Genomic DNA, 20,101 nt, shown 5'->3' with positions numbered 1-20,101 from the left:
CGCCAAGAGATAAAGAAGTAATACTCTGCAGTTGCACACGTCTTCCTGAATACCTAACCAAGGAGACCAAATATGGTGTCGACTGTCGATACCATTTGAAATGACGTCTTAGTGACGTCAGAAGTCAAATAATAGATTTGGGATACTCACTTCCCTCACGATATATCCGACGGGCGATATGTGAGACCATAGACCACTATTATATGGTGGTAATTGGTATATGGTGAGACCGAATAGAAAGGACCGATTATTGGTCAGCAACTTGTCAGAAGTGTAGGTACCTACTTGTTTTAGGATGACAGCAGGTGCTTTTTAGTGCATTTACAGTTGAGTTTCATGCTAAGCGACATCAGAAACGGTCCGCATATCGGAAAATGACAAAACTTTATGACGTCACTGTGACGTCATTCTAAGTGCTACATCCACCAAACTTCCCTCAAACATTGCCTAGGTCAAGTGCTACTCAGGGCATATTTTAAGGATTTTTCACTGCGTCCCAAAGGTGGCATAGGGCACATGCTTTGATCGGAAAGGGCACATTGCAAGCGAAATAGTATATAATGCAAGTGAGATAATGTACAGATACATTGTGTGCTGTGCTGGTGGAGGGGCACTGCAAGCGGGATATTGGGAGCGGGCTGTGATTGCTTTTGGCCAGTCTCGAAATTCGCCCAGTCGTAGTGCGTTCTTTATCCGCATTCAAAGGGCGGACCGGCGATTTCATGACATTTACATTGTTGTTAGTCACTCGTTTTCCTGAACGACGTTGGGCGTATTTGACCCCCTTGAAGCACCAAATTGTACCTATGCTTAGAGAATAAAAATGAAAATGCACATGATTAAAATGTGATACATACGTCTCTTCATGCGTTTTTCACCCTTATCAATCGATTCAAAATAGAGGTTGACGTGTGAAACATTGCCAATTTGCATTGAAGATACTATGTGTTTGAAATAATTAGATGACGTAAGGTCAAACAGTACCCACCTAAGTTGTGACAAGAAATCATCGGATTTTAAAGCTACACAAAAAAAAAATCCATCATAGATTAATGCTTTAGATGAACGGATGCTTTGGATGCTTCGGATTTCGCTTCCTTACTGCCTATCATGTAATATAACCCAAACTTTTCCCAATGGAAGTTCCTTTGTTTAATTACTATGCCCAGTAATGTGTCGATTTTGTGCCATTTCCGGGCGCTTTGGGGGGGGGGGGGGAGCATGGCCCCGTGGCCCCCTCTATATCCTCCTATGGCCAGACGGCCATGACGGCCCTGATCTGACCGTATGCCATCAAATGTGAAACTTCGCAATGATGCGATATTTTTTCGGAAAACGTGCCGGTATCTCAAAAACTATGATAGCTAGGAGGACGCAATCGATAGGAGAAAAGCAATCGATATATCTTGAACAGCTCTTTCGTCAATATTTCGTCAGAATTGAGTTGAGATCAACGGTTGAGGCTCCATAGCCAAAAACGAGTAAAATTACAATTTTTGTCAATATAGGTTTCATGAAAAGCTTTTGAACTAAAAAAAGGTAGAGAATTTTCGTTTGCACGATCGTTCTTCTCTCATTTTTACCTCGAAATGTCAAGGTCAGAACTTGACCTCACATTAAGGTCATTTCGTGACCAAGATAGATCATGTCGCATATCAGTCGATGCGTTTCGATGAGGTACCTCAAAACAATGATACAATCCACTGTGCATGCAAAAGCCCTGTAGGGCCGGATTTTGGGCCAGGCTCCGGGCCTGCGGGCTCCAACTTGACATCTCTAAACAGGACTTTAGGGAAGGGCAGGACACAGAGTCTGAGCCCTAAGGACAGGGCAGGCACAGGCCATGAAGCTAAGATAAGACGGATACTTGAGGGCTGGGTAGGATGCAGGGTCCGAGGGCAAGGCAAGGCGCAGGTCTGAGGCTATCATTACACAAGGCCGGAGAGTAGTGCAAGACACAGGCGGCCTTAGAACACCTGATGATCAACACACCTGATGGCAGGGCAACATGCAGGATCTTAGAGCGGGGCAAGAAATAGTACCTAAAGGTAGAGCAAAACATAAGACACAGGTATGGCACAAGGCCCGAAACACCGCCCACGTCTTGTCATACTATACCTTCGGGCCCCGAAGGTATGACAAGACGTGGGCGGTGTTTCACGGACGCTGCTATCAAATTCCGCGAGCTGACGTCATACTTGTGGTAGTGTTTGAGCAATGGCCCTGTTGATGTCTCCATGGAAACCCAATTTGACACGTGTAATAGCAGCGTGCTGCTATCACCGGTGAAACAGGGCCAGGGTATGGGGCCTGAGGGCAGGGCAAGGCTCAGGGCATGAAGGCAGAACAAAGCACGGGTTCTGAGGACAGGTAAGGGCACGGGGCATGAGGACGGGAAACGGCACGGGACCTGAGGGCGGGAGACACCACAGGGCCTGATGACAGGGCAGGGCACAGCGCCTGAGGGCGGGCATGGGACACGAGACCTTAGGGCAATGCAGAATACAGGGCTTGAGGGCAGAGTAGGACACAGGGTCTGATGGCATGGGACGGCACAAGGCCTGACGACAGGGCAGAGCACAGCAACTTAGGGCGAGGCAGGGCACGGGCCTGAGGGCGATACAACGCATAAGGCTTAATGGCAGAATAGGGCACAGGGTCTAAGGGCAGGGCAATGCACATGAGGCCTGGAAGCAGAACATGACAGGACAGGGCCTGAGGCAGGGCAAGGCATTAGGCTCGAGGATGGGCGCGGGGCCGGGGCATGAGGACATGGGAAGGCACAAGGCCTGATGGCAGGGCAGGGCACAGTACCTGAAGACAAGGCAGCGGCACGGGGTCTGATGGCAGGACAAGTGTACAAGGCTTGAGGGCAGAGAAGGGCACGGGGCCTCAAACTAGGGTAGAGCAGGGCACGGAGCCTAAAGACGGGAAGGCAGCGCATCAAATTTCCAGGCAGAATATATAAAGTATCATGTTTGAGGGCAGGGCAGAGCGGGGCACAGGGCCTGAAGAAAGGCCAGGGCAAGGTAAAAGACCTAAGGACAGGGCACTGGGCAGGGCACATATCCTAGGGGTATAGTAGGGAAGAACATAATAAGGTGTATGACCAAGGGTAGGGCAGGGCACAAGGACTGGAGAGGGCATGTATGTGCTTAGGTACATAGTAAATCAGGGCACAAAGCAATCGGAAAGCCAACATCTTTTACACAGTAAAAGACCGAGGCATGTTACTTATTTTTGCTCGCACTTTTCGGCTGAAACCGTGGCATTTCAGTGTGGGACGCAGTGGTCCAAATTTCGCGAGGGCTACGTCCCAAAGGCAGGGGGCTGCGTCCCAAAATGGGACGCAGTCAGTATGTTAAAATATGCCCTGGTGCTACTAGGTATTCATTTGAAGCTATGCCAAGTTTCACTCGTTCGTAGCACATCTGGTTTCGGTGAGATATTCCACAAAACGTAAAGGGGGGCAATTTCATGCCCCCCAGCCGCTCGTAATATAAATTTATGATGCATATTCATTTGCATCGAATCGGCATGTTAATTGCATTGGATGATTTTCCTTCATATAATTTTGAAGTGATTCCTGCAAATCTCACAGCAGATATTCGGTCTGGTTTCGAAGGCAGTGTCAGTTTGGCTGAATGTCGCACGGTATTTTTCTTCGCCTTGTTGGTGTGGGCGCATTTTCAAAGAGGTAGCGGTTTTATATAAGACAGGTGTCTGAAAAAGGGACACGCCTAAGAGCTGGACTTTTTGATGACGTCTTCGGGTGACGTCATGTCGTGTGTGACGTTTCGTGAGCAGGTAAGGAAAAGTCACCACCGCTGGCGAACATTGGTGCGGTAAATGGCAAACACAAATGCTGCGCAGAAAAGACAAATGTGTAACCAGACAATATACCCTGAACCAGACAACATTCGTTCGGACGACAATGTCAAGGCGAATCAAGAAGTTCTTCATGCGATTGTTAGTTATCTGTCGTGCTATTTTAGTATGATTGTTATTAGCAGTTGATTTGTGAAATGTATTATCAAAATCGATGTTTATTGAACGCAGATTCAGTTTATTTTCAGATGTACCTAGGTACCTTACACTGCACTCATCTCGAGCTGTTCAAACACCCTTGACAAAGTCGATTAAGATGAAACGTTGGGTATAATTTATACTGTGTTTTCTCTGCATTATTAACATATTCATCATATATACAATATAAGGGCCACATGCTTTTTACAGGGAGACATGTCAGACAGCCCAGTAGGATGAGGCTTCGTCAAGCGTCATTTTTAGCAAAGCTTTTCTTGCTTAAAATCCAGTCTGCCAAACATGGCAGGGCTTACACTTTGGCTTACACTTGACTCCCAGCTGTTGTCTCTTTGCTACACGATGTTAAACATATAAAACATCTTACTATTCATGTATGCGCCATGACTCATGTAATCTTTTCACAGCCAAGACGTTCCTAAGGTACTGGGAATGTGGGGAGTGCAGCAGCATCAGTGCAGCACCGATGGTCGGATGCGACGGCTGCGATAAATGGGGTATATGTCAAGTTTAGGTCCTAACTACAATTGTGGCGCTTTTGATACGAATATGAAACAGCGAAAATTTTAGGTTTTAGGTTAGGTTAGGTTGTAGGTTTGTAGGTTTTAGGTTGTAGGTAGGTAGGTTTGTAGGTTAGGTTAGGTTAGGTTAGGGTAGGTTTGTAGGTTGTAGGTTGGTAGGTTATAGGTAAGTAGGTAAGGTTAGGTCAGGTTTGATTATGTTTTTTCTTTTATTTGCGAGACATATGAGTATCATTTTTGGATTCAGGATGTCAAATAATGTAAAGATATGAAAAATTTATCAATGAAATCTTCTTAGGACTTAAACTTGACATTTACCATAAATGGTACCACTTCCGTCTTCCGTTGTGCCGTACTGACTAAGGAGCCAGGTAAGCGCAAATGTTTTCTGTCTCAGTATTTTTGTTGCAGCTATAGTGATCAATGAAATATTTTCCGCATTGTTCAGCCAAACATGTATTTCAAACAATCTGCTTCCCAAGTCCCAACTACACAAATTTAGTTAAACAGTGTGCCAATATGGAATTTTCAGGTTCAGTTGAATGAAATAGGAACAATGATAATTGTAGATTACGTATACCTGCAAGAGAGGAAAACAGAATACATTGTATTGCTTGTCCTTCACCGATACTGTTATTTTTCCATTTCTAGAAACACCGACATGGCGATGCAGGTGGTACTGCCTGGTGAGGCCGCGGTCTCCGGAATCGCCTGCAGACGAAGTCACCTGGCGTCCATCTGCACATCACTTGCAGCAGTGAGGCCTGCTGACAGCGTCTGGCAGTGTCGGCAACGTGCCAGCCAGCTATCTGGAGTCCTGCTCACCGCAAGTCGCCGACAGGAGGGGCGACGCATCGTCTCCGAGGTCGCCTCAGCAGCAGTGAGACCCCACTGGCCGTCTTCTTAGGCTTCAACTAGATTGCGAACAACCTATGCTGAGACAACGCCCATGACGTGTGATCAGGTACCGCTACCGCACTGCGTGCCTGTGCCCGCCGTGAGCCGCTAGTGCATGGGTTCGACCATGAGAATATGTGTTTATGTTGCTTTTACTATTGTTTATACGTTGAAGTGACGAATTGTTTATTTTTCGCAAGCCTCCGCTGTCCGGTTGCCTGCAGCTCCATGCAACGCCAGCTGTACTGTTGTTTTAATGTTGTCTCTCCGCTCAGCTGTACTGTTGCCTCTCCGCTCATAACAACCTATGCTGAGACAACGCCCATGACGTGTGATCCGGTACCGCTACCGCACTGCGTGCCTGTGCCCGCCGTGAGCCGCTAGTGCATGGGTTCGACCATGAGAATATGTGTTTATGTTGCTTTTACTATTGTTTATACGTTGAAGTGACGAATTGTTTATTTTTCGCAAGCCTCCGCTGTCCGGTTGCCTGCAGCTCCATGCAACGCCAGCTGTACTGTTGTTTTAATGTTGTCTCTCCGCTCAGCTGTACTGTTGCCTCTCCGCTCATATATGACACCCTCTATATGAATGGCACTACTGATTGTCACACCCACTGTCCGTATTGTCCGTAGTGGTGTCTACGCCCATGTTAACCCGGCGGCCGCTGGGCCTCCGCGCCACCCGCCGGCCGCTGGGGGGGGGCATAAAGTTGCCCCCCCTTTACTTCTGCGACGATATCGTCGCAACGCGAAGAGATAGAGAAGCGAAACTTTGCACACATCTTCCTGAATACCTAGCCGAGGTTGTGTCCAAATTTGGTGTCGATCCCATTTGAAATGACGTCACAGTGACGTCATAAGTGAAATTATAGATTTGCGACTCTCATATTCCTCACGATACATCACATATATGGGACCGAATATAAAGGGCCGATTATTGGTCAGAAACTAGATGGAAGTGTATTATGATGTTTTAGGATGACAGCAGGTGCTGTCTAGTTCATTTACAGTCGAGTTTCATGCTCAGCGTCATCAGAAACGGTCCATATCGGAAAACGACAAAACTTTATGACGTCACTGTGACGTCATCTTAGGTGCTACAACCACCAAACTTTCCTCAAACATTGCCTAGGTATTCATTTGAAGCTATGCCAAGTTTCACGTTCGTAGCTCATCAGGTTTCGGAGATATTTCACAAAACGTAAAGGGGGGGCAACTTTATGCCCCCCCCCCAGCGGCTCGTGGGTTAATACAGCGTGCAGAATCCAGATTCTATTGAGGAGAGTTGAGCCAAGTCACCATAGGCTCGGGAAGAGAGCAACGTGGAGGCCCACTGCCCCTTCCCCGGCCCCCACTGGGAGCGCCAGCCACTCCAACTTTTGACTGGATGTCAAGAGCGTCGCCACGAGGGGAACGAGTCGCCGGCCAGCCAAGGTAGCCAACGGCGTGTGAAGGTTGCCTGACCCCGAGGAAACTGAGATGGCACCAACGGAGGTTTTGTTAAGTAGGCGACCAAAATTCGAGCGGCAGCAACCTGGGCACCTTCACAGATAGCAGTGCCGCGTATCAGGGCGCCTTCGACGTTGAGCTGGGCGCCGATCATCAGGACGCCGGGGGAATATGACCCAATATCCCCCGTAAATATGTGCCTCGGAAGGGAGACCCAACCATAAAACTGAAAGCTCGCCGTATTTTATCCACTATTTTTCGAGCGGGTCCATAGATTTCCGTCCTCAAAAGTGCGCGGGGATATTCCCCAGTGTTTGAGTTGGATGGGACTATAGTGGCGTTTACACCGACAGGAGATTCCCATTGCCGGCTGTGGGAAACTACTGTCGGTGTAAACGCCATTCATATTTCCTGCGTCACCCCTGTGGGGACGCCCTTACTCCATGGTGCCGAGCTTATCAATTTGGATAACAATGGAATCAAAATCTCTTATCGATCGATGAAGAACTAAATTACCCCGACCCGGAGAGCGTCTTTGGAGTCAAAGCAGTAGCACATGACGCAAGACTTCAGGCAAATAAATCCTTCTTGTCTGAAATAAAACATTTGTGTATTGATAAGCACGTTTTATAAGCAATGGTAGCAAGATTCTCAATGTATTTGGTTAAAGTGATAATTTAGTAGCAGATACTTACCGTCGCCTTTCGTATTTTTCAATTAATAATTTATATTGTCTGAACTAGCAACATGTCTCTTCACTCAACAAAAATTACAAAAGTGAAAAAGAAATGATAAATTGCTTACATTTTGGTGAAACTAAAAATTAATTCAGCACATATTTTTTTTACAGCGTTGAAGTCCAGCTCCAAAGGACAGCTGACGATCGTAGCCGAGCAGGCTGTTTGGTACTTCTTCACTACTTCTTAGAAGTACCCGTTAGTACCGATCATGTCTCACATAATAAGCTATTGGAACAAAAATATCCATGTTCTTCTAATTATTCTCCTTTCACACTTTAAATAAATACTTTTGAAATGCATTTACTAATTAATTTCACAAAAACGGCTTGAAATTTTACAACGTCAAAATACTTATTCCAATTTCCACCATGAAACCACCACTATGTTACTTGCTTACAGAACCGTGCGCACAGTGCGCGCAGTTTTATCGTGACGTCAGAGGGTGCTTCCTCAGTGGCGCCCCCTGGCGGGGAACGCGTGCAAAAAGTCCAGCTCTTAGGCATGTCCTGAAAAAGGTGAGCGATATACTTTTTTAAAAGAAATTTTGCTCTGTAGGATAGGGCTTTGTCTATTTCCTTCTTTCGGTGGGTGTGTTGAGTTGAACACGTGCGTTTGGTAATCTCAATCTGCACCTGTTCCTCTGCGCTGCAATTGTTTCAATTTGAGGCGTGTTGCGCTTTGACTGGCGTGCCGTCTTGATCTCATTTTCATGCTTATTTGAGTTATTGCATAAAAAATGGGTCAATCATACCTAACCTAACCAACTACCCACTACCCAGATGGACAAGGTATTCTCTAGCAGATGTCACCCGAGCTGCCATATCCAGTTAGGTAGGTTGGTAGGTTGTAGGTTGGTAGGTTAGGTTGTAGGTAAGGTTAGGTCAGGTTAGATTATGTTTTGTTATATATTTAAAGGGACCCTCCCACCTTAACATTAGATTTGAGTTGAGATAGCCAAATTGGTGGCCATGGCCTGAAAATACCGGTTTGGGCACTCACAACATCGAAAAATGCTTTAATTCGGAGATATCGAATTTCAAACTTGCAGTTTTCGGATTCTAAGGGGCTAATGCATTGGTATGCCCCCTTAGAATTTGTGACGTCAGCAGAGATCAAACGATTTTAAATCTTTTACTAAAATGTTTGGTAGCACGCGGTGGTATATGCTGCTTTGCGCGCAACAAATGCCGCACTTTCAAATAAAGTCGCTAGGAACAGCGGAGATCCCAAAAAGTAAACAAAAGTAAAAGTCTAATATCTTGAAAACCGGTGAATATTTTTCGATGAAATTTGGTAGATATTCGTTTTTGCTCTTTCTGAACCGAGCGACATCACTTTCATGCCAATTCATTAACTTTTTTGAAGGTGGGAGGGTCCCTTTAACCGTGAAAAGACAATTGTTTTGTTGCACATGTGAGACATAGATATAGCAGCTCGGGTGACGTCTGCTAACAACACTAACTAACAGCTAAGAGAGTACCCAGGTCAGGTCATTGAGTGAGACATGTCTCAATTAAAGGTTGGAAGCCAACTTGGATGATACCTCACTTTCAGTTTTTTTTTTAACAAGAACAAAAGTTGAAAAGATTCCATCTCAAAATCACTGAGGTGCTTTAACTGTGTTACAGGCATACATCATACATCAACATGGCTGGGCTGATGAGCTTCTACAGCAATCTCAGTGGTAAGTTGACTATTTCTTGGTATGTATCTTGTTAGTTCATGGTTCAAGATACCTACCTTTTGAAACTTGATGGAGTCCTAAAAAAATACTGATGAACTGATCATTTTTGTTTTTATTTCACGTAAATTGACGTCATGAGTTATAATGGACTAGGATTGGTGGTATGATCCATAAACATAGAACTGACATTGAATTCATGTTGTATCCAGGCAAAGATTGGGCTGCACTTGTGCCCTTTGGTCTGGCCTGCGGCGGCATTGCTGTGGTGCTCTACAACAAGTTGTGTCCTCTTGCCGCGGTAAGTGTTGAGTGTTGACAGTTGAAATTGTGTTCTGTTGTCCATTACATAGCTGTTGATATGTGGTAGTGTTTAAACTGAAATCTCTGGAAAATTTTGAGTTGTGGGATAGATTAGCTTCAGTTGAAAAAAAAAAATTGTCCAACAGGCAATGAGTTGTTATAAATGATTAAAACTTGATTCAGAAGCCTTAGAAATGTTATTTATGTCCTCATGAATTTTATGGTTGGTAATAACTATGCTGATGTCAGGTTTTAGAACTGTCAGCACAATTATTTGTGCTTGGTACCTATCCAGCTGCATTATCCTGCGCTAATTCAAATTGGAAGTGGAAGACTAGTTCCCCAGGTCTATTCCAAAGTTGCACATGTTGATATACATAAGTCTGTCATTTGTAACCTCCCCTGTTACCAGGGTTGCATTAATCTGTGTCAATCGCCCATCACGCAAGTCTAGATGGATAAGTTTGTGATTTGTACTGGCTCTCGTCGCCAGGGCTGCGTTAACCTGTGTCACAAGAAGGAGTGTGAGAAGGTGGCCGACTCCGTCGACATGGAGGACCTTGGCGACAAGGCCGTCTTCTGCCGCTGCTGGAGGAGCAAAAAGGTCAGGGCCGCGGCTGAGCGGTATCTTATTTTTCAAGGTATTTAGTTTCATGGATGAATAGGTGGCTGTGGGCTCGGGAGACACACTAAACGGTGGTTGCCGCGAATGACCCACGACGACACAGACCCACCACCGGACCTTGCCCGCTCCCGGACCGGTATATAGGGTCTTGCCCGGACCCCGGTTCCCTGGTAAGCTAGGCGGAGAGTTAAACGTACCACAGGTAGATGGCGACACGGTCCTCCCGGGTCCAGCGTGTCTCCTTCACTTTGCAGCCAGCTGGCTGAATGTAGAAACATGGGTCAAATGACGTGGGGCTCTCCGGCTGCGAGCTCGCTGCCACCGAATAAGGAGACGGACGCCTTATCCTCTAGGCCACGTGAAGGATGACACTGTTTTTCGCAAAAGTATATGAAAATGTGATCACATTGGAACTCTTACAGTGTTAATAGGTGGTGGTTGATATACAGGTTTAGCTGACATTGGAGCGTGCCTACTGAATGAGGCCATTATTATGTAATCAAACTGAACCTTTTGTATAGGATAGGGAATGTGGTTAACGTACGTGCAATTTTACCCTTTATTATGTTCCGATGACTGCGTGTGGTTTATGGTTCTTTTGAGCTCTCGCAACTGTGAGTGAAATCCACTTGATTTCACCAAGTTCGTTGGCAAATGTATGTGTGAGGTAAAGTAAATGGTCAACCTGATGTGGGCGAATTAAGCTCCTGGACAAATTGCTTCTGATTTACGTAGAAGCATACTTTTCGTCATACTCCTGGTCGGTTGATGCATGCTAGCGTGTCTTCCCATCCCCTGGCGCTATGACTGCTTCACCACGCTGACAGGATGTGTGCTGTTGTACCGATACAAGCCATGCTAACCGGCCTATCGTGTTTCCTCAGTTCCCCTACTGCGACGGAAGCCACAACAAGCACAACAAAGAGACAGGCGACAACGTTGGCCCGCTGATTGTCAAGAAAAAGGCGGCCTAGATGGCAGCACCGGTCGGTGACCTGTGTCAGTCGTTCCCCGCCATAGTAGCTCATGTGTAGAGTCTGGCCTGTATGCTCTGTGTAATGTGTATAACCGGTGACTGGTTGTGCTTTTGAGAACTTTTGGTGTTAGTGTCGGCTAGGGCTTTCTCTGTACATACGGTCTATGCTTTTGAGAGGACGCGAAGCTTTTGCGATATTGTAACCCATGAGCAGCATTGGTGTTTCCCATGTGTATCCCTGGTTGGGTATAGGGAGAAAATAAGATGTTGATGTACTAATTTTGGAATATACGTGTTCTACGACCATCTATAGGACGTCCTCCACACCTAAGTGATTTATTGTCACATATTTTGTAGGCAAATAAAGTTGTGAAATTGATTTACGTGTGATTTCATATATTTCATTTTGCTACTAGCTCCTTTGCTGCACAACCTTTATTAGTGAGAGATGAAGGATTTACATATTTTGTTACTGGCTTATTAGCTCCATTGCTAGCTAAGCCTTTATGTGAGAGACATAGGGCGTAATAAGTTTGGCTGGTGTCTAGTGTATTGATGAAGAGTCTGCACGCCGCTACGAGATGCTGCCGCTATGGTCTCTTTGGAAACAAACAAAGTTGGCAACTGCTTAGATTTCCACTGTAGCCGAAGCACTAGCTCCTGGTAGCGGCGTGCCGTGGGATGGGAGTGAGACCCAGAGGCAAACAGATGGCAATCAATGCTGTGAAGATCGAAAGAATGTGACTCGCTAGGCCTCGGGCGTCCTTGCGGGGTTCTTGGTTGAACGTCCTTAGACGCTTCACTCAACACGATGCGATGATGCGAGTGGATGGGTGGTTCGGACTTCGGGGAACATTGTGCTGATTTAAAAGTGTTTCATCGCAGCTGCGAGTAAAGATGACGCGGTCGGTAGGACTCGAACCTACGCTCCCAGAGGGAATCTGATTTCTAGTCAGACGCCTTAACCACTCGGCCACGACCGCTCCGGGGAAACATTATTTTGCCATGCCGAGGGCTGCAGTGGAGGGGCGAATTTACACCCCCCCCCCTACAGTTTTTTCCAATTCAACCCTAGGTCTAGTAGGTGCTCACCAGTCACCACTCGGCACTCCACCCACCGATCATCACTAACCGCATTCGTCACTGCCTACTTCAGGGCCCTGTTTCACATCCGGAAGAATATATCTGCTAGGTGTGACATCGCCTCTCTGGTGACGCTGCACGGCCGCCTAGAATGGCAGAATCAAGGCGATAAATACTACAAATGGGACCCACCTGTATAATATTTTGTGAAACACTCCGACGCAATAATCTGCCTAGCAGCGAAATTCGGCAATCGCTTACCATCGATGCAAAACGATTTCACACGAATGCCACTGAAATAATACACAATAATGTGTTCATTAAATGGGTATTATACCTACTGGGGCGGCAACTCACCAATTCACGCAAAATAACATCTCTGACGACATCCCCGCAAGGAAAGAACACACCACAATTCAATTGCTTGGTGCGCCGCATTGAGTAACAAAACAAAAACAATCGGAATCACGAGCACCCGTCGTGCGATTCTGCGGCAAAACATTCTGCCGTGACGCCGTCTGCTCCGCCCAATGATGCCTATTGCCTACTGCGCATGCTCATGGCATAGGCGGCGGAACGGGGGCACCGTATCCCCCTTTGATTTTGGCATTTTAACATCAGCCCTATGGGCGTTGCATGGAAAGAATGGGACCAAAAGTCGGCAGTGCCCCCTCCCCCCTTATTTGAAGGTGTTCCGCCGCCACTGAACCTACCTTCCGACATACCCACTGCCGAGGTGACGAGTACGACAGACCACGCCCAGGCTCATGCTGCTCTCCCCTACCGGCTACCCCTATCAATGTCTCCATAGTGAAGAATTGTGAGGAACTGTGGGTGTTCGGGCACCGTGGTGTGGGTGTGGGTGTTCCTTCGCCACTGTGCGCGTGACCTTGACCCCGCCGTCTGTTGCGATCTTTCCAGCCAAGCGGCCAAGCCTGTGCGCTAGGGCGGTGAATTTGCGGTTCAAGAACTACGAACACTCGCAATGCCGTCAAATTCTCCTCCTGTGACTTTTCGCGCGTGGCTTTAGGCGCCCCTGGGGCTTACTGACGCTTTTTGCCTTCTTTGCTCTATCATGGCATTCCCCAACTACAATCGTTTGAGGCTCGGTCGGGCGGTGGCTCAACCGCAGCCGCCTGCGTTTGGTATCGCGACGGACCACAATGCTCTGATAGGGGAGAGTGGGGTAAGATGCCCAGGGTGGGAAAGACGCCCCACCCCCTCTAGCGGCGAAACAAAGAATCGAATCTGGAAATTAATGTTCTTAGCGTAAAGCGGAAGCCTGCCTTGTTAACTGCACACAAATTTGCGAAGCTCAGTTGGGCAACGGCTGGCTGGTGATTGCATGTTTTTTATTTGCTGCTTTCAAAAAATATTTTGGTGTCAAAACATTGTAAATATCAAAGAATGGTAGATAATTTTTGCGTCCTTTGCTATAGTCGTGATACATTAACATGCGTGTACTGTGTCCCAAACAGTTTGTTTCAGGGTGTAGTTTTATGGCTAACAAATTGTGCTGATTTAATGTTACTTTGGTACCTTGGGGTAAGATGCCCCCTGTCCTGATGGGGAAAGACGCCCCCCCTAAATCCGTAGGCTGTCCTTCAAACAGCCCGTCAAATCATTTATTACATACTTGTGATGAGAGACAAAAGCCGATCTGGGACTATTGAGAGTCCAGTACGGTCGGGTGCTCCCCATGCCGGTCTCTCGGCCCACACAGCGACTTTTTGGGCGGCATCTGACTCTGAGAGCCCTCACGACGGCCTCTGTGGGCCCCATTATTGGCTCCAGGGCCCCTCACGACATCCTTTGAGGGCTCTCACGTTGGCTCCACGGGCCGCGCTGGCATCTAAGGTCCCCACGATGGGCTCGAGGGCCCTCAAGCATCATTAAGACCTATAAGGGCCCCACAGTGGTCTCCGAACGCCACCACGGAGGCTTGTTTGGCCGCGTTGGACTATGATGGCCCTAACGATGACCTCTGAAGCCCCTTACGACTACTTTTGAGGGCCCTTACGATGACGTTTGGTGTCTACTGCAGGCTCGAAGGGACTACTGATTCGTTCAGGCGATTCACGTGCCCATTTATGTCACTTATAGTGTAGGGGGGCATCTTTCCCAACGCCAGGGGGCGTCTTTCCCACCCTGTGGGGTAAGATGCCCCCTTTCACTTCTTCGGGAAAATGCTTAATAGCAAAAAAAGTTATCATATTTCAGGCACGAAAGTGTGATATTTTTGGAGAAAAATGATGTCGGCTTCCGTTGAAACTCCAAGTTTTTGCTTTCCGATCGTCATTTTCGAATAATATATGACATAGCAAAACCCTGGGCATCTTTCCCCACTCTCCCCTAACTCTCTTTCCCCGGATGGAAGTTATGGTCGATGTTATCCGGTGGGTTGTGGGTGGTGATTCCCTTACTTGAGTCCACATCGGAATCACTAATATCCTCTGTCCTCAACAGATTCTGGAACGGCTATCACACCGGATGCGGTGACTAGACGTTCCACCCTTGATACTACTCGGTACCCATACGCTAGGGCTGTGTTTTTGCCTCTCAAAATCCCGTACAGACTACCTATACCTAGATCTCTCGTCACTAAAACTCGAAGTAGGTTTGTCGGCTATTTATTACCTGCACCTTTTCGTATCATGCTTATGGGAACACAGTTCAGTAGAAAGGTCGCCACAGAAACACTAGCGGGCATACGCGTCGCCATGGCAACGCACGACGCCGACTCCGCCCGACACTGCGCCGCCGCCATGTTGTCCGCCATATTACGGCGCAGGCCAGGGGCTCGGGCGCCGCACGCGCCGTGACGTCACGACCGCCATCTTGTGCGGATGGGCGCCGACATTTAGCCGCGCGTGTCGCCTCACTCACTCGTTCAGTCTGTCTGGGCGCGCGGCTCGCCGCCGGTAGCTGGTGGCGCTACCGGCGGCGACTCGCAAAGCTGTCACTTGTCATGTCGTCAATAGATGTCGCGAGTCATGCTGGCCAGACCGGACGGGGGCTTGCCGCTGGCCTGAAACAGCGAGAAACGATCATTAGACCCTAGCCTAACACATTACATCCTGTATCTGACAGTACCAGCCGAAAGAGACAATATTGAAACAGTCAAGGCAATACTCATGTTGTTGAGATTCATTTTGATTTCTGATCATGGATCTCATGCTCATAGATGTGCGTGAAAAAGCGTAAGAATGGCATGACACTTACCAGTCACGATGGAAAGTTTTGTCTTGAGTCAACGTATGTCGTTTACATCATCTGCAAAGGAGAGAATGGGTTATAATTCATAGACGTTTTAATGACGTGGGGTTGTTAGATATGGCATCCCAAGTTCATATTCTCGTCGGTATAAATGCAACATATTATGCTGCGTTATGTGGGCGTCAACAGTTTCAATGAACCCAGAACTCCGTACAGCGAAAGCTTGATTAATGAACATAAGGGATCTGCAGCGTTAGCAGCTCCAGTCTTTGGAAAGTGGAAGACGTAGACGTACCGGGCTGGCACCACGGACGGCGGAGGCGCCACGTCCACGAGCGCGGAACTTGGCCAGCGTCTGCTCGGCCAGGTCACAGCGCTCCTCCGACTCCTCCAGCTCCTGTGGAACGCGAGAAAGGGCATCGTCAGCTTCAGAAAGACAGACAGTGGTGGTGAGTTCAGGTGTCCAACGGAAGAAAGAGACCGCCAGGGAGTCTTTACACACGGGTACCTAGCGGGGAATCGCTTCAACCTTTCGATTTCAGCTGACCCATCATGAGTGACCAAAAAGTTCAGCTAGCTCCCGCGTTACAGTTATTTACTGTAACTTCTTCAACACGTTCAGGTCAGTGCCCAGCCTATCCATGATCTGTTGGAATTCCTTCACGACTCTGATGTTTTAGGCTCTCACACTTCACCTGCTTGTAGCTAGACAAGCTGATGCCTTATACTGACCTGCTGCGCCTTCCTGAACTTGGCCAGGTTGAGCGCGGCAATCTCCTCAGCCTCCTCGATCTGGCGCTTGTAGGTCTTGATCTTCTGCTGCAGCTTGTCGACCAGGTCCTGCATGCGCTCGTGGTTCTTCTTGTCCTCATCGGCCTGTGGAAGTGCACCGCGACGTCAGGTGATTGTCATGACAGTGATGTGGGTCTCTTCCCACGGTTTTGTTTTGAGATAATCTCATAGCAATCTAACAATACCGCCGCTTTTCCCATCCTATTTCACCCCAGGAAACCCACTGACCTTTCACCACCTGCCCCAATCGACCCCAAAGCCACATCAGCCACTGACCTGGAAGCTGAGCTCCTTGATGCGCCTCTCAGTCTTGCGCAGGTTCTTCTGGGCCTCGCTGTGGCGGCGCTGCTCGCTATCCAGCTCCTGTTCGACGGTGCGCACGCGCTCCTCGAGCTTCTGGATCATCTTGCGGCTGGTCTTCATCGCGTTCTGCTCGGCCTCGTCAACCCGGACCTGTGGACGACGAAGGTGGGTGGTAAGACATTTGGCATCAACCCTACAAGTGCTGAGTAGCCATGCCAAATGCCGTAGGCTGCCTTAAAAACAACAACTTTGGATTGATTATTCGATGACATTGGCGATGTTGATCTCAGTGCGATGTAACATGGTGGTAACCATACTGTGACGTACCTGCAGATCCTTGACCTGGACCTCGAGGGCCTTGCGCATCTTCTCCTGAGTCTGGGCGTGCTCCTGCTCAGCCCGGAGCTCGTCGGCCAGCCTGCGGATCGAACGAGGTGGGTCAGCACTGTGAGGGTGTGGCATGGATACTGGATAGGGTATGCAAAGTTCAGGGCTAAATAGTGCACAGTGAAAATATTAGTCCACGCTTTGGAGCATGTCAAATGCATGTCCGATGCCTGGATGCTTGAATGGTACAAAGTGTGAAAGTAGCCAAATGATAAGATGACGTGGAAGCCTAAAGGTTGTGCCAATATTCTGCTGGCTGTCCTTTGCTAACGCTCACCTGGCGGCGTCGACCATGGCCTTCTTGGCCTTCTCCTCGGAGTTCTTGGCCTCGTTGAGCATCTCGTCGAGGTCGGCGTGCAGTGACTGCACCTCGCCCTCCAGCTTCCTCTTGGCCATGGAGGCGGCGGCGAAGTTGGCCTGGGCGTCAGCCAGGGTCTCGTGGTTGTCGGCCAGCTCAGCCTCGGCCTGCGAAGGTGGAGGAAAGTCAGTGGGAGTTGATGGGGTGAGGAGATCTTCGACAAGGAACACTCACAGGAAGTAGATGTGTCATACTGCGCACCGAGATGCTTGTGCGCGCTTCAAACATCAAAGAGCTTAGCACACTGACACCATTTCCCCACCCTGTGATGCATTGAGCTGTGTGGTTTCTTGTAGTTGTAGATCCAGTTATTCATCTCCATAGACAGTGATTCAGCAATGCTACGAATCACATTTACTTGATATACAATAAGCTGAGCCTATGTTATTTGTAGTACGCCTCCGGGAGTTGTCGCTGACCTGGCGGCGGCCGCGGTCGGCCTGCTCCAGCAGGGTGCGGCTCTCTTCCAGCTCTCCGTGCAGGGCGTTGGCACGACGCTCCGAGATGCCCAGCTGTTCGCGGACATCGTCGCGCGCGCGCTGCTCCTCCTCCAGGCGCGCCTGGGTCTCCTTGATCTCGTTCTGGTAGCGCTTGATGGTCTTCTGCGCCTCGGCGTTTGCCTTGTTGGCGTGGTCGAGCGCGATCTCGAGCTCGTTGATGTCCGACTCGAGCTTCTTCTTCATGCGCATGGCCTCGGCGCGGCCCTTGGCCTCGGCCTCGAGCGACGCCTGCATCGAGTCCAGGGCGCGCTGGTGGTTCTTGCTGTGGGGTAGAAGAGAGGCGACCGTTAGTGGTGGTGACGAAATAGGCGAGTGTTGTGAAGGGGGGATTTCGCAAGCATGAGGCATACGAGGTGTGGCTAAAAAGAAACCGGACTGCTCGTGCTGACCATAAAGTAGGGGGCCCGAAAACTAGCGAGACACTGGACATTAATCTTTATCATATTGTCGTGATGTGTGCCATACAGCACCTCGATATCGCTATTATTCTCCTTTCCACAGCTCTTGTTTTATTGATGACGCTGACGCTGGTCACTCCGGTCTGGATGTCCTCGACTGATTCAAAATGGGTTTCCTTGACGACGTTTTTCATTTCAGGGAACAGCCAAAAGTCACAGGGAGGGAGGTTTGGCAAATAGGAGGGTGCTTGAGCACCGCGAACTGCTTTTCGGCAACGAACTGCTGGACGCTAATGGCAGAATGCGCGGGAGCGTTGTCGTGATGGAGCACCCAGTTCTTGGTTTCCCAGAAACTCCACTTGGTGCGCCTGACTCGTGACATGAGGCGTCCCAGGTCTTCCTTGTAGAAGTGGCTGGTCGACTGTGGTACACCTCCAGCACGAACTGGCGGTGAACTAATCCCCTATGATCGAAAAAGACGATCAATGTCATCTCCATTCTCGACTTCGACATGCACACGGACGTTGGACCTCCAGACCTTGGGGTCATCACCGACATCCTCTCGACCAGTGCTGAACCTCTTATGCCATTCAAACACTTGCATATTACACATGACTTGCTCCGCATTAACAGCCTTGAACAGATTCAGCGTCTCTGTTGGACTTTCTCCAGTCTGGCAAGGAACGTGATGCTCCCTCTTTTTTTCGAAGCTCATTGTAGAAGCCTGGCGATGACAAGGCCGCCGAACATCGATAAAACAAAGAGCTGTGGAAAGGAGAATAATTGGGATATCGAGATGCCGTTTGGCACACATCACGACAATATGCTAAAGATTAATGCCAAGTGTCTCGCTAGTCTTCGGGTCCCCTAGTTTATGGCCAGCACGAGCAGTCCGGTTTCTTTTTAGCCACACCTCGTATGGCTAGATTTGCGCTATGGCCGAGTGATTGGTTTTGTTCACGTTCCTTCTCCTGACTGGTCACTTAGCCGCAGCATTCAATAATAAGTCATGGTTTCAGATGCACCACCAATAGCATGCTTAGAATAAGATGAGTTCAATGGAGTGAATGCCATTCACAATGAAATAGCCATAGGAGATAAATCCTTTCACAGTTTCGCTTAGTTATTTGCCAATAGCTCCCACGAAGGACAACGTAGAATAGCAATGCAAACACGTTACCGCACTTTTCCTCCCTCGCCCACTCACCGAGTGTTCTCGAACTCCTCCTCCTTCTCCTGGATGCGGCGGTCGATCTCCTGGCGCACCTGGCTGAGCTCCAGCTGGCCGCGCAGCACCTTGTTCTCCTCCTGCTCCAGGGCGCTCTCGGCCTCCTCCAGGGCGGCCTGCAGCTCCTCCTTCTCGACCTCGAGCCGCTTGCGCGACTTCTCGATCTCGTGCACGTTGCGGCCACCCTCGCCGATCTGGTCCATGAGATCCTGCGGAGAAAGCAGACATCGACGTTACGGACACTGGTGAGACAGAGCTGGGATTTGTTTTGCCCGGTTTCGTTTCGTTCCGCTGTGTGTTAACTTTGTCTTGTTATCGACCATCTACTGCACCTATCCTGGTAATGCATTTCATCGGAATACGATACATCATGACATATACTGTTACACCAATTAGGTATCAGAATGGTTTCCAAAGGTCAACATCACGGTCATCTAAATCAAACAACTGCCATATCGTCCCCTAACCGTGACCCGCCAAAAAGGCTATGCCTGTCGGTGAATCTTACCTTGATCTCGTCGGCGAGGTTCTTGTTCTCGCGGCGCACTGAGTCGAGCTGCTCCTGCGACTCGTCGAAGCGGCCTTGATGCGGAAGAGC

At 48.6% G+C, this 20,101-nt stretch overlaps 2 protein-coding genes and 1 non-coding gene across 7 annotated transcripts; 1 reads left to right on the top strand and 2 right to left on the bottom strand.

The window, feature by feature from the left end:
• Positions 1–3,627: 3,627 nt before the first annotated feature.
• Positions 3,628–11,621, top strand: LOC122376763 (CDGSH iron-sulfur domain-containing protein 1-like). 5 transcript variants are annotated; one of them, XM_043356704.1, is made up of 6 exons: positions 8,193–8,204; positions 8,433–8,484; positions 9,282–9,337; positions 9,547–9,635; positions 10,131–10,241; positions 11,147–11,621. In XM_043356704.1, exons 2-6 carry the CDS (start codon positions 8,456–8,458, stop codon positions 11,234–11,236), a joined length of 375 nt encoding a protein of 124 aa, XP_043212639.1. In that variant the 5' UTR covers positions 8,193–8,204; positions 8,433–8,455; the 3' UTR covers positions 11,237–11,621. The 5 variants fall into 5 exon arrangements, with proteins under 5 accessions (XP_043212640.1, XP_043212642.1, XP_043212643.1 ...); XM_043356705.1 differs by lacking the exons at positions 8,193–8,204; positions 8,433–8,484 and adding an exon at positions 3,628–3,732; XM_043356707.1 differs by lacking the exons at positions 8,193–8,204; positions 8,433–8,484 and adding an exon at positions 8,111–8,168.
• Positions 11,622–12,139: 518 nt separating this feature from the next.
• On the bottom strand, positions 12,140–12,221 carry Trnas-aga. Its single transcript has one exon. It is a non-coding gene; the product is annotated as a tRNA-Ser (tRNA).
• A 2,714-nt stretch (positions 12,222–14,935) lies between these two features.
• On the bottom strand, positions 14,936–20,098 carry LOC122376762 (myosin heavy chain, muscle-like; the record flags this gene model as incomplete). The annotated part of the gene is made up of 10 exons (XM_043356703.1): positions 14,936–15,349; positions 15,544–15,594; positions 15,833–15,934; positions 16,270–16,413; positions 16,606–16,782; positions 16,960–17,050; positions 17,297–17,484; positions 17,797–18,139; positions 19,483–19,712; positions 20,012–20,098. Coding segments are annotated over 9 exons (1,371 nt in total), but the record flags the coding sequence as incomplete, so codon positions are not given.
• Positions 20,099–20,101: the final 3 nt, after the last annotated feature.

The sequence above is a fragment of the Amphibalanus amphitrite genome, unplaced genomic scaffold, assembly GCF_019059575.1.
Source record: "Amphibalanus amphitrite isolate SeventyFive unplaced genomic scaffold, NRLGWU_Aamphi_draft 002286F_arrow, whole genome shotgun sequence".
In the NCBI taxonomy this organism is placed as follows: Eukaryota; Metazoa; Arthropoda; class Thecostraca; order Balanomorpha; family Balanidae; genus Amphibalanus; species Amphibalanus amphitrite.
Note: the sequence above shows the minus strand (reverse complement) of the source record. Positions and strands in the feature narration are given on the sequence as shown.

What these genes read in the sequence shown, in the direction of transcription:
- LOC122376763 (XM_043356704.1), top strand. Translation starts at nt 8,456, where the DNA reads ATGTCACCCGAGCTGCCATATCCAGTTAG. An exon ending in GAGCTGCCATATCCAGTTAG is followed by an intron (nt 8,485 to 9,281) that starts GTAGGTTGGTAG and finishes ACTGTGTTACAG; the next exon opens with GCATACATCATACATCAACA. An exon ending in CTTCTACAGCAATCTCAGTG is followed by an intron (nt 9,338 to 9,546) that starts GTAAGTTGACTA and finishes TGTTGTATCCAG; the next exon opens with GCAAAGATTGGGCTGCACTT.